Here is a 14864-nt window from a genome sequence, read left to right as displayed (position 1 = left end):
ATTTAAGTTCATGGATTTGACACAAACACACACACACACACGTTTTAAGCAGCGACTGGAAATATAATACATTTACATGTGGATTAACTTATTTAAGCGAAGCTACTAACACAACCCTAGAGAAGGATAAGACTTTTTATAAGATAAAAATGTATTTTTAACTTAGAAAACATAAGACAAAGACACTGAAGTTAAAAAATAAAAATATTTTCTCTTAAAAATACTGTTTTAAATAACTGAAGCCCAAATCTAAGTGAAATAGCATATTGATTTCATTTAAGAAATTCTAGTTGCTTAACTAATCAAATACCCTACAATTTCTAAAGGACTCCATTCATAACTTATCTTTTAGTCTTTTTGAACAGGAATTCAAAATGTACAATGTTGTCTTCTCTTGCCCAAATAAAAATTTGACAAATGTTACATTTTTACCTACTTGTAATACTCGTAAGTGCTTCCATACCCCTGAAGCACATTTAGTATTAATTCATGATAACTGGAGACTAGACTGATATAAAATAAACTTATACATACCATTTATTATTTCTGTAGCAAACTAGTCAAATGATTCAACTATATGCATTAAATTTTGGGAAAATTTTCCCTACCTCATACAACCGTAGGTTTAAGAATAACAGCCTTGCTTTTGGTGGACAGAAATATTAATGTCCACCAATAAAGAAAACCGGTGAGTTTGATATCAAATTAAATTAAAGAGAACCTTGGGAAAAGTTGCAGTTTTTAAAATAAATTGCATGTTTAACCTTCAAACACACAATGTTCCTTAACATATACTATAGTCCTTTAAATACAATAAAAATGCAAATCAGTATGAAGCAGGAAGAAAAAAAAAAAAGAAATCTTTAACATATTTTAATAATTTATTCAATAAGGGAATGGTGACCAATGCAGCAAGATTGGTAAAAATAAAACATTCCTTCAGTCATTCATGTTTTGTTTCCATTTCAGCAAATGAGAATGGCACTTAAGTTGTCTTCAATGGTTCAGCCAGCACCCTATCTCACATTTATTCAGAGGACCCTTTCCATAACAGCTCAAATGCACATATCAATAATCCGCCCCAAGTTACTGAATTTTTGACATACCACTTACTAGAATATAGGACATATTTTGGGGGAATGGGTAGGTGTAAATATCTTTTGAATGCAAGTGGGAAATAGAACCCACCTACATGTACATGTATACATTGTGTATACATAAAATTGAATAAATAAATCCAAAAATTTCAAATTTAATTTTCATTGAAATGAAAATATTAAATTTTTTTTCCATTCAACCATCACCAACTAAGTGGAAGTGTTATCTAATTAGCAATAAATACTATTTGATAAGTATTTTAAATACATTTTATTAATTTTTTAGGATTTTTTTTTTAAAAATATATTTTTTTGATATATTAAATAGTGAGATTGCTAGGATGTTTGCCAAATTTTGAATTCAACAGAAGCAACAGCATGACAAGAAAAATTGAATGAAAATATTTCTCTAGCTATGGCATCATCTGTACTGAATAGTTATATAGTTGTCTTTCATCAATGCATTTTGCAACAAATCTTCAAAAAACATATTGAATGATCCAAGCAATTCTCTGTATAGTGCAGTGAACTCAATCGACATAAACACACAAGAATGAATGTGTGTGTGTGTGTGTGTTTGTGTGTGTGTGTGTGCAAAAAGTAGTTTGTTAAAATAGGGAGAAAATGCAATTTTCGGGAGACAGGTCCATTAAAAGTTGCAACATGATATTAACACAATGCCAACTTGAAACAGATTTGCAGAGTTAATGCATTAACTTCCTTTGCTGGCTTGCGACATCCAAATAAATGATTTATATTTCAATGAGGAAAGAAAAAAAATTTTAAATTTAAAAAAAAAGAGAAAAAGAGAAAAAAAAATACCAAAAACTGGATTTCAATTAAGACAATTTCATCAACATTAACATACTTTTCTTGAAGACAACACTGTATTCTTAAAATTATGACTGAATTGAGTCCAGAATATAAAAATTTCTTATCCTATGCTTAACAATTTATAATCCAGATTTGGGCTATTAAAAATTTCTAGAAAAAACTGTCAAGCAACATAAAAATTCAAGTAAATAAATGTTTTAGATAACAATTTCCTAAAATAGATGTTTAAAAATTTGTAATTTAAGGTTAGTTAGAAATATTCAGTTACAAATAGATGCCTGTGCTAAGAGCAGAATTATTTAAAAAGAGAAATCTGAATAAAGTATTCTAATAAATTTTAATTAAAAGATTATTTATATATATATACATATATATATATATATATATATATATATATATATATACACACACACATATATATATATACACACACACACATACACACACACAACTAGATATTTGAAAGAGTGCAACATTTAATAAACCACAAAGCCTCTTAGATATCAGACACATTCACAATTTTTCTTTCTCTCTCTCTCTCTCTCTCTCCAGCTCCCACTCATAGAGGTTCTTCAGTTAGGTTTTTAGCACTTATATCTTAAATACCTTGCATATAGTGTGGTTACATAAAAATTATTATTACAGAGTAGATCTGGACAAAATAAAAGAATTAAAAATTGCTAAAAGCTGATAAAGAAAATCACTGAAAAATTCCAAAGACTAATGCTTATTAAGCTGGTACAAATACTTAAAATAAATATGGGACAATAAATAAGGATTGTTGACAATCAGAATGACATTTCAAACTATTTATCAACAAATAGTTTAATCTGACTTCCTTCTTTAATAGTAAAGCAATTTTTTTTTTATCAAATCAGCTTTTCCTCTTCTGTATGTGTATGTGTGCGCGAATATTTTACACTTGAATAATTCTTCCATAATCTTATAAAATCAATAACTCTTAATCTTTAAAATGGAATCTTACCCTCATTGAAAAGACACTAATTCTTGCTTCATGGAATTCGTTTGGCAGTGTCCACAGAATTTTCTTTTTCTTTTCCCATTTTTTTTTTCACATACTAAAATAAATGCTCACTTCAAATTGCATGATGCTTAGGTTTCATATAAATGAAATCATAGTGCACATAGTTATACAAACACAATTGTGATTTGCAAATATTTTATCAAACTGTTTTCCGAAAGCCATTTTTTTTTTTTTTTTGTGTGAAATGTCTATAGTACAACAGGAGCGTATTTTAAAAGTTATCAACAATTATCTTACAAATAGAGTTTTGAATGAGGACTCTGAAATAAGATTCAATAAATTTTCAGAGTTTAGAATGCAAGAAAAACTTGCTTTTCTAATACTTTCTGGCAAAACAGCACAAAACATTCAAGGACACATCTACATGAACAATAACAGTATCAGTTATTTAATTTATAAAGACTTCAACAAAATTGCTGTTACAGAAAGCATGGCAGCTATGCCATGATAGCTTAATCCTCTAGAATGGATAAAAGTGCAGCAGTCAAGCTTATCAAGTCTGTATTTGACTGGACTTGACTACAATGTGAGCTTTCTAAGGGGAAGGAAAAAAAATTAATATAATTTTCTTTTTTTAATTTTCAGGTTTTTTTTTTCGGTTTTGGTAATGTATGTTATTTGTCTAGTATGGACAATTATGTAAGTCTGTAAAATAACACATAAATGCAATTAAAAATGGATTCAATAATTGTTCAAACTGATAGAAATTTTACCAGCACAAAGGATAATGATTAGTCTTATGCCTTTTCTAATATTTTAAAATTGAGGTGGGTTTAATGAGCATATCTATTTTACAAATGAGCAATGGTGATCACTTCTCAAAAGGTAGCTTTTCATTGATATGTTAACTGCAACAATAATGTTGAAGCACAGTGAATCAACTTAGAAACAGGGCATCAAGCAATCTTGTTCTGTCGTCAGTTCACACCTATCTCACATAGAACTCACTTGAACATAAGCCTTTGAAATAGGAAAGGTGCACACATTTATAAAGATATTAGTATATCATTAAGTTAAAAATGTGTGTCCATACAACAATTCATTCTGTGAATTGAATTCGAATAAAAATGTTCTGTGGAAATAACAATATAGGTCATTAGGTTTATGCACACTGATTTGATTAACCTTTTCTTGAAATGAATGTTGAATCCTAAAACAGTAACACCTAAACAAAGGATATTGGTTCAACTATCTACCAGAGGAAGAACTAGGCACATTTGCAATGCAAAGGATGACAGACTTTCCATGAACTACCTATACAAATTATTGTGTACAGTTTATAATTAGATAAATTCTTGTCCATTGGTAATGTGATAGAAGTTAATTCAATTGCTACCTACAATTTTTATGTATAAAATAAACATCTCTTCCTCTGAAAAATTTTCACTTTTGTTCTGGAAAAAACAGACAAAATATAACGTCAATGACCATTCTCTATAATGGGTTTTATACAGATCACTTGGTTTGCCCCCTTTACTTTGTTTTCAGTCTTCACTACACCTTTTCAACCAATTTTAAAGAGTCTGGATTTATTGAAGCAACTTCAGAGTCTTGTCCATGTGATAAATCTGAAGAACTAGGGCTTTTTAACTGTGAAACATTACCATGAGTTTGTAATTGTGGAAGCATGACCTGATCTGAATGAATTTGATTAGGATCTGGTGTAGTGGCTTGTCCAGCCACAACCGAATGTGGTGAATGAGTAGTAGGAGGTATATGATGTGATTGTTGAGACTGTCTAGGTGAAGGAATGGGTTGCTGCCGTGGAGATTGAGTAGGTTGTGGTGAACGGACAGTTTGTGGTAATGTGGAAGTTGGAGGTGAACGAACTTGTTGCATAATTTGTTGTGGAGAAGGAGCAGTCTGATGAGCAAGCATCTGTTGTGGACTAACAGGTTGTCCACCAGAGAGATGCTGTTTTATTTGTTGTTGATGCTGTTGAACCTGTTGCATCATTTGTTGCTGTTGGAACTGAGCCATATGCTGGGAACCATCTCCTTGAACTCCTTGCTGAGGAAAATTCATTCTTGTTCGTTGTGTAAATTGGGGCTGTGGTTGTGGCTGTTGAAATGGAGTAATCTGTTGTTGTCTAGGTATAACTGGACTCATTTTAGAATACCATAATTGTTGCTGCTGTGATGGAAGTTGTTGCCCTCCTGGTTGTTGGAGACTTTGCATATTAGGCATCTGCTGTTGCTGTTGCTGCTGCTGTTGCTGCTGCTGCTGTTGCTGTTGTTGTTGCTGTTGTTGCTGTTGCTGCTGTTGTTGATCTTTATTTTTAAGAAAAATTGCCATTAAACTTGGATTTGATTTTAAAATATTTAAAATCTGAGTTTGTTGTTGTGGTGATTGCGGGGTTTTCAATACTTGCATTAACTGCTGCATAGAAGCTTTTGATTGAATTTGATTCATACCAGGGTTTATAGGAGCACCAAGTTGTTGTGGCTGTTGCATTGGCATTCTCTGAGGTGGCATTTGACGTGGTTGTGGTGGTGGTTGTGGTGGAGGACCTTGTTGACTTGAATAATTTTGCCATGGTTGCACCATGGCACCCTGTACAGATTGTGGCATGGGGTTCATTGGTTTTGGTTGCATAGCCTGCATTTTCGCCTGTGGTGGTAAATTATTAATAGGTCCTGATGGCTTACCTAAAGAAACAGCTTGTCGCTGTGCAGCTTCTTGAGCCTGACGAGCAGCTTGCATAGCACCTGGGGGTGGCCCCTGAGGTTTCCCCCCAAAAGGAGGTATTTGTGGCTGCTGAGGCATAGGCTGAACATTACTATTATTAGAGTTCCGTTGAGACATAGTTTCCATGCGCCGCCTAATCATTCGTGCTTGTTGCAGTCTTTGTTGTAATTGCTGCTGCGTTAATTTATGTTTAATTTGGAAACAGAATGGAGCCGGGCATTTATTTTCTGTACAATGTTTTGCATGGTAGCAGCAAAGTGCTAGCAACTGTTTGCAAATGGGACAACCACCAGTAGTTTTCCGTTTACATATTTTTGTGTGTGCTACAACACGTTTCATTCTCTGACAATTTGCCAGTCTACAATTAGCATCTCTACACTGATATGCATGAATAATAGACTGAATACATCTTTGAACAGACTGCCGTCGACATTCCTGAGGATTTTCTTGCTTTTCTGCTGAAGTAGCTCCATCATCAAGGTCAAATCCAAGTTTATCCATTTTATGAGGATGACCTTCTTTTTCATAACAAGGAACACAAAGATCAAAATCCTGCAAAATTAAAAAAGAAAAAAATTTTATAATCATTTATGTACAAATATAAATCAATCTAAATCTCGATTTTGTAATTTTTAACTGTTAACAATATCAAAGCTAAACAGGGTTCCAGTAAAAACTAATTGAGGTATAAAAATATAGAGCTGTTTGTATAATACTAATATTCCTAATACAATTACTTTTGGTCTATTACTGATACATATTTTTAATAAACCTATAGACAGAGTACAAGATAGTTTGAGTACACCAGGACTACTAAACCAGATACTATATTTTCATTTCCAAGTAATAGCATATTTTCAAAAAAAATTCTACTTACATCACACTGTGAACAATGGTACCGTGTTTCAACAAGAGACTTGCAGTGATTACAATTATAGGCAAAGCTGTCTCTTCCCTGATTATGCAGTTCATAAAGTAAAGCCATTGATGAATATTTGGCTCTTCGTAAAGAAGAAAATTCATAATGTTTTTCCCTAGCAATAGTGAGAAATGCATCCCGACCATCCATTAAATCACAAGAAATTAAGGGATCTGGGTCTTCAATATGGGGTAAGCTCCCTGCTGACTGCACTGAGTGAAGACGGATGACAAAAAAGACCTGAAATTCAATATATAAATTAAATTAACACATAGAAATTACAAAAAGAAAAAAATTGAATTAATTTTCTAAGTTATGAAAATAAGATGAAATTCAGATATGTCAATTATGTTTTATAATGAAATAAACGTGATTACATACTTCTTTGTGTTTTTCCATAGTGGAATATAACTTTGCTGAGAGATCATTTCCACCATGAGGAAGATTTGTTTTCTTATTATTTTTCCGTTGGTTGCTTTTATTTTTATTGGCTTTTTTATTGCGACCACTTTTCTGGCCCTTCTTTTTGCCCTGGCCATTCTGAAACGATGACTACAAACATTTTAACAATTAATGGAAATCTGTAAAGATGAGAGTGGCAAGTTAACTACTTTGGGGCATATAAATGAGATATAAGAGTGCAAGTGAGTGAATATGTCTAAATATATGCAGACATTTACACATGCTCACTTGATGGAGACATTCGTAAATCTCTCAAGACCATGGATTGTAACTAGAGACAGCATTTGAAAGCAGTGCCTGTCAATCTCTTTAGTCAAATTGGCTTGCCTTCATTAGCAGGTTTCAGGCTTTCCTCGTATATCAAATTCCTACTTAGTGCATGTTCCAGAGAGAGTGATCACTAGCAACCTCCTCCCACCTTCTAAAGACTGTGTAAAGAAATTTTTAATCTTTCTTGTAGATTAACAACAGGTCTTTTGGAATCCTCCCACCTAATATGTTGTATATGTGGACATAAGCCATGTTCTCATAGTTGGTGACTTAGTTAACTAACTTGTGTACTGAAAGAGGGTCCCATTAAATGTATCCCCAGAAAGGAGGCCAACACTTTTCTCAGGCTGGAGAGAAGCCCAGTTTGTTGAAATATCCATGATGTGTACTTTTCACAACCCCAGACTAACAGCCGAGCAGGGATCTTGTGAAACAAAGTTCCCAGATCACATCACACTGATGTCCAGTGCCCTCTTTGACACCTTTCCAGCAACTCCAGCCCTATAAAGCAAATCATTGCAGCCATTTTAGACTGTTGAACTACTATAATCAGACCTCTAAGTCTTAAGAGTGGGATCAGATTATGCAGACTGACTCTCGCTTTAAGTAAAGCCCTACAGTACCAGGGATGTTTACATAGCCACTTGAGGACACGAAGAACCTGCCATTATATATATATATATATATATATATATATATATGTGTATGTACATGGATGTGTGTGCATACCCACACACATAGAACTACTTATCTCGTGTCTCATGCTCTTAAAAATATTTCTTAGTCATACTAGGAAGATTAAAAGAGTGAGTGCAGCAGTCAGTGAGGAGCGAGGTGGATTTGGGACCAACAGAGGTGCAAGAGATGCCATATTCTGTCAAGGTAGATCAGCATCATCTGTGTTAACTGAAACCAAAAGGCAGCCATCAAGATAGACTGTGAATTTTCTGAACCAACAGAGATCAAAAGAGGAGTAAGGGAAGGATGCGTTATCACCAAACATACCAATATTTATACTGAGTATATATTCAGAGACTGAAATGAAAGGACACACACTGTATTTCTAGAATCTTATCTTCACCAAGACGGGTGGGTCTTCTTAAGTACTGCATTTCTCCAGTCATCCTGATCTTTTGTTATCTCCTCTTTGAAAGCCCCAAGAGCAGTCTACTACTACAGCCAATGTCTTCCTGGCTCTTTCAAACACCTCCTTAAGTGATCAGCACTGGTTTATGCAACTGTCCTCATCCACACTGGTGCAGCCTCATCTGATTCCTTTAATTCCTAATGTTTCTCTCAACATATTTGAAGTTTATTGTTCATGCACAAAACTATTCTTTCTAGTCTTTGCAAATCTTCTGTATTCTAAAGCAGTGGTTCTCAACATTAGGCCTGAGGCCCATTAGTGGGCCTTGGAAAATTTTGAGGGTGTCTGAGAAAATTTTGAGAGGACCTTGGAAATTTTCTAGATGTTCACTTTATTGAAGAGCTGACTATAGGAGAAGAAATGCTCTTGATGAAAGCATTAACTGATACAAAGAGTGAGACTATATTTGAAGTCATCAAATCTTATTTTGAAGAAAAAAAAAAATCCCATTATTGAATCTGCTGCAAATTGCTACGGATGGTGCAATGATAGGTAGACACAATGGATTTATAGTGAAACTGAAAGAAATCGCTCCCCACATTTTGTCAACCTATTGCATCATCCATCAACAACACCTTGCTGCTAAATCAGTTAATAGTGAAATGGACAGTGCCCTCCAATAGGCGATTTCGTCTGTCAATTTTGTCAAAGCCAAAGCTCTTAACAAAAGGATATTTTCACAACTCTGCGAAAATGAGGAGTACCAAAAGCTTCTATTACATACCAAAGTTCGATGGCTATCAAAAGGCGATTGTCTCTCATGCCATGCACAAATGTGCAATACACTTCTGCTTTTCCTTGAGAACATGCAACTTCAAGCAAGCCAGCAGAAGCAAAAGGAAAAGGCAAACTTCCTGCTTGAAGTTGTGAATGATCTCGACACAAAGGCAAGAATTTTCTACCTTGCCAACATTTTCTCGCAGGTCAACGCCTTTAAATAAATTGATTCAAGGATGCAGTGCTATAATAGTGGACTGTACCGAGAAGATATGGTCATTCATAAACAAGCTTGGTTTATCGGTAATTCAGCTTCAAAGGAGTTAATTTGCTTTTTTCAGTCATCTTGTTAAAACAGAACCATCAAAAGCTGTAATCATCAGCTGCATCAGCCATTTGAAGAGCTTGCAAATGGAACGAGAAGACACTTCCAGGATATACTCGACTTGAAGTCACCGAAGTGGCATTTTTACCTTCATCATCATGATGTCATTAGTGATCAAGATCTTAATCTCAAACTTGCAGCCGATCTTCTTGATCTTAAAGAGAATGCAACCTTAATGACAAAGTTGAAGAGAGAAGGTCTTCATGGCTGGCTGCATGCAAAGACAGCATTTACAACACAATCCCATTCCTCCTCCGCTTTCCAACATCCTGGTTAGTTGAAGCTGGATTTTCTGCAGTGAGCGACATTTTCTCTCTCTCTCTCTCTCTCACACACACAAGAACAAAAAAAAAAACCAAAGAAAACCCACAATAACAGAATGTTCTTCCTTCGAATTGTGAAAAGAGGAGATTTGCATCTCAAGTTGAACCAATCATTTGAAATTCAAATTGATAACCTAATTGAAAAACACCAACCACAATGTAACCATTAAATTGCTTCTTCATTTCTTATAAAATAAAAATGTAAATGTACTTTTCTTCCATTCTTAGATGGGGTTTTTTGCTTGCAGGTTCCATAAACAAGAAGATATAACACTGATGTAGTATTTAATTAACGATTGTGATTGTACCTGTACATGAAGCTGGCATGTGGAAACAATTACTACTTTATGGGGTTTATATTCTGGAGGAAGGTCGGATAACTGGTTAAGAGGTCAGTGGGCTTGGGGTTTCTTTTTGAATATAAAAAGTGGGCCTGAAGGTGAAAAAAGTTGAGAACCACTGTTCCAAAGCATCATACAAATTATCTTTCACCCTGAAAGAGAAAACTTTTGATGCCAGTAAAAGCTCTCTGAACTTTCTCCAGCCTGTTCTCATGATCATTTTTGTTAGATAGATGCACCAGTATAATAGATAGTTTCAGTTAATGAGGCGACTTAATTATTGGTGGAGGAAACTGTTCTGAAAGTATAATTACTAAAAATAATGTTGTCCTATTCTTATAAAAAAAAAAAAAAGAAAAGAAAAGAAAAAGGTATTAGTAATAAATTAAATGTATAAACAGAGAAAAAACTTCCGTCACTTTTTTGTACATTTTCATTAAAAAATATTATATATTAGTAGATTATGAAATTTACAGGCAAACTGAGTTACTCTCTTTAGAAATAACACTTACTCTTCAGAAACAACATACCCAAGAATACAAGAACACTCTGCTGAAAACAAAACTCCAAAAACAGCAAACGTCCTGCAGCATGTGCATCAAATTTTAACAGCAAACATAAAATGTAAATAAATGATAAAGGGATTTAAGTTTTCTCCCTTAGATTAGAAAATTCAGAACTTCATGAGCGTTTTGATTTAGGTGAGTTCACCTGGATTCACAGTGTGCAAGGGTTAATGCTGTATATAAATTAAATATAGATTAGTTATGCAAACAAATATTGGCTCTATCACTGATGATTTTAAGAAACTATTTTATACACATGTACACTTGCTGAAAGATTTTAATTTAGAGTGTGTGTGTGTGGCAAATCAAAAGTTTGAGTTGCATGCAAAGGCAATCATAGAATATGCAGATTATACTGCTGGGACATGATATAGTTTGCTCTCTTTTTCATCACCTCTGTATGAATATAATGAAGTGGTGACCATACATACAAAATTGTTCACAGACTTAAATACTTAGAGGACCTCTGATAGTGTTTCATTTTACAATTCAAATGTTAATATTTGCTGAATCATGTTTATACTTATGTATGAATGGCCCATTCACAATAGTTGCTTTTGTTACATGATAATTTTGTATATTCAGAATATATATAGATGAATGTTTCTGAAATTTGGACAATGTACAAGAGATTAAAAATAAATACTAGTGACACTAATTTGGTGATCCTTGAGTTTTACTATTTAGAGCCTACATACTAGCAAAGGCTGTGTACTTTTTTTTGTTAAAGATTGCTTAATTTCTAAAAAAGTAACATCATATAGGCACACATACAATGTAAAAAATCTCAATTTACTCATTTCTAAAGCTACTTTTCCCTTACAAGTATGTACAATGAAGCAGCACTCTACAGTTGAGTGGCTTTGTTGAAACTAATTCACTTGTTTCCAAATAAGGTAATTTATTCCATGACATAACGTTGAAGCATGAAGCTGTTAGACTTTTGTTTATGTGCAACACCAATGTTACAAAGCACTAAACCCATGAGAAGTTAGCGCCTTAGGTACATATAATATAGCATCTACAACTTCTTTTGCTTTTTCTTTTCGTTCTAATCTTGACATCAGCCTGAGACTTGATATTTCACTATCTCTCTGGCACAAGTCACTACAAATTATTCCACGTGGCTAGTAAGAAGCTTCGACTTTTTGTTAATGTTGCTCAGGCATCAAAGCAGTCCCAGCCAAATCAGTAAGGATCTGCTGACCCTTTTGTGAAAGCTCTTGATGATGAATATCGGACCTTATAAACCAACAGTAGACAAAATCCATGGAAAGATGCCATATTGGTCTTTCCACATCCATAAACTTGTCAGGTATACCTGACTTGTCTCCCAGGCTGCATACAAATACTTTTTCCATGTTCTTCACTGGTGTTTCTATGGTGGATTGTATGTGGACCATCAACTGTGAAGTTGATTTTGCAGTTACTCTTTATTTCTTTGGCAATATAGATTTGACTTCACCAGCTAAATGTTTGAATAAGCCTAGATAACTAGCTTAAGACCTTGCTGAGTTTTTTGTTAATGTTCATTTTGTAGTTTTGAATACAAGATAGGCATAAAAACATACAATTCACTTCACACAAAAAATTTACTTACAATGATACAAATATTATGCAAAAAAGGAGAAAGAAAGAAAATAACTGAATAACTCTAAGCTCTTACTGAACATACTTGGCCGGCTTCTTCTCCATCACCCTGTTCAGCAGCTTCTTCAGCTGCAGCAGCTTCAGCTTCCTCTCTTTTACGTTTTTCTTCTTCTTCTTGGTCCAGCTCTTTGATGCTCTCCTCCAGAACATTAGGCCAAAAATCTCCTTCAAAATATGGCATCTCAGTTGCACTTGTAAGGTTGTTTTCTACTGCATCTTTTAAAATGTCCTAAAATGTAAATAACAAAATATGTGAAAAATTTTTTCAACAATAAAAGTTGTTTTGAAGCAGAAATTAATACAATATCAAATAAATAAAAGACTGATATTCAAAGCAATTACCTTATAATCAATCACAACACGCTCTATTATAGCCTTATCCAACATCTTTTTATACCACTCTTGAAGCCGTTTTGGTTTAGGGATCTTTTGTTCCGGAGGATGGCAGTGAAAAATGTAATCATCTCCTTCACTAGGGGGACAAGCCCAAATGTGAGCCATTGTGTATCCTAATCGCCTAACATATTCCAAATAAGCAATTAGAATTTCATGATAAACAGCCGTCCTGAGAGATCTTGGTTGGAAAAAGTGAACGCTATCCAAATATGATATATACACACGTCTGTAGTAAAAATAGAATTTTCTCTTTAATAATATCATAATATAATACAAAATATTGCAAATACTTAATAAAAAAGAGTTATATCGAAACATTTACAAAATCTACCAATTTTTTAGGCAAGAAGCTTCAACAGAATTAGCATAAATTTGGGCTTTAAAAAACAAACAGGATAATGAACTACTGTGCATAACTTGAAAAGAAACACAAAATTGACAGCACTTAAAAAAGAAATAGCTGAGGGCATGTAAATTATTGAACTTATTAGACTTTTACCACCAAAATATCTAGCTTTACTTAATCATTTTTAAATCAAAATATCAACATACATCTTTTACTGGGCAAACATCCAACATATACAGTTAGCATTCTTGTAGCATGAAATATGTTTGCTCATCTATCTTCCAAATTATTGAGAAATTGAGAGTTTCCTCCATCACCATCATAGTCTTCTTTGTGATTCAAAACCTTTTGACTATGCCAATTTTAAGTGCTCCATATAATGACTAATTGCTATGTAAAATGTAATAAAAGAATAGAAAAACTGTACCTGGATGAAATTTGGGTATATTGTGCTACAATATGAAGTGCAAGTATGGCTATGTAGCAAGAAGTTTGCTTCTCAACCACATGGTTCCAGGTTTAGTCCCACTGCATGGCACCTTGGGCAAGTGCCTTAATTTTATCTCACTCATGTTCAAATGATAGACTAATGTGCACAATTTTTATCTAAAGTCCTACCTTGCAATTCTGTTATTTATCTCAGGTTACTTAATACTCATTTTATAGTGATATTAATAGAAAATTAATAGTTCACATTTGTTTTGGAATTTGAGGCAGTTTTTAATTAGAAATATCATAACAAAAATGTCAACCCAACACATACACATATAAAAAATTCATACCTTGTGTTTGGCTGATTACAATCTGAGCCATATTCTTGTACATGCATCCCAAAAAAACACACATCTACATTATCTATTTCTTCAAAAGCAAACATTGCTTTTGCTCTGTATGGAAAACTATCTGGCATTTCATCTCCAAATCTATAAAAAATGAAAGGAAGTTCAATTAACCCTTTAGCATTTAAGCTTGCCATATCTGGCCTATCACATGTATCCTTCAAGGAATAAACAATCATATGGAAATTTTGAAGCTATGAAATAATCATTGGTGAATAAGCATTACATTTGAGAGAGTAATCTGAATTCTATATTATTTATACAATGTTTAAAACACAAAATAAAAAATAAATTACTGATGCAGAAGATTAAACTATTACCTACCTGCTTTTCATTCCTTGTTTCACCTCAACTGTTTTATCAGAACTTGACAAAACTCTGATAGTAACTTCTCCAGCACCAGCATCTTTATTTTTAAGGAAATTATTTACACGATTCTCTAGATATATTCCAAGTTTTGTATTCGGGAGACCTGGATAACAAGGTAAAATAAAATTTGATGAGATATTCAAACAAGAGAGGGGGTGGGGGATGACAACATATAGTAAAGCGAAAATTTGTAAATAGAACTTCTAAGTATTGTATTTCATCATCATCATCATCATCATCGTTTAACGTCCGCTTTCCATGCTAGCATGGGTTGGACGATTTGACTGAGGACTGGTGAAACCGGATGGCAACACCAGGCTCCAGTCTGATTTGGCAGAGTTTCTACAGCTGGATGCCCTTCCTAACGCCAACCACTCAGAGAGTGTAGTGGGTGCTTTTACGTGTCACCCGCACGAAAACGGCCACGCTCGAAATGGTGTCTTTTATGTGCCACCCGCACAAGCCAGTCC

General features: G+C 33.9%; 1 protein-coding gene across 1 annotated transcript in view; it reads right to left on the bottom strand.

The window, feature by feature from the left end:
- Window positions 1–862: 862 nt before the first annotated feature.
- LOC106876257 (CREB-binding protein) overlaps window positions 863–14864 on the bottom strand; it is a 74082-nt gene continuing 60080 nt past the window's right edge. Inside the window, exons 13-19 of the mRNA XM_052973479.1 lie at window positions 14350–14497; window positions 13969–14109; window positions 12787–13066; window positions 12461–12673; window positions 6965–7135; window positions 6542–6823; window positions 863–6216 (exon numbers count right to left, since the gene is read on the bottom strand). Coding sequence (XP_052829439.1) covers window positions 4471–6216; window positions 6542–6823; window positions 6965–7135; window positions 12461–12673; window positions 12787–13066; window positions 13969–14109; window positions 14350–14497 — 2981 coding nt within the window. The 3' untranslated portion in view covers window positions 863–4470. The remainder of the gene's footprint in view (window positions 6217–6541; window positions 6824–6964; window positions 7136–12460; window positions 12674–12786; window positions 13067–13968; window positions 14110–14349; window positions 14498–14864) is intronic.

Source organism: Octopus bimaculoides, chromosome 16 (assembly GCF_001194135.2).
Source record: "Octopus bimaculoides isolate UCB-OBI-ISO-001 chromosome 16, ASM119413v2, whole genome shotgun sequence".
NCBI lineage: Eukaryota > Metazoa > Mollusca > Cephalopoda > Octopoda > Octopodidae > Octopus > Octopus bimaculoides.
Note: the sequence above shows the minus strand (reverse complement) of the source record. Positions and strands in the feature narration are given on the sequence as shown.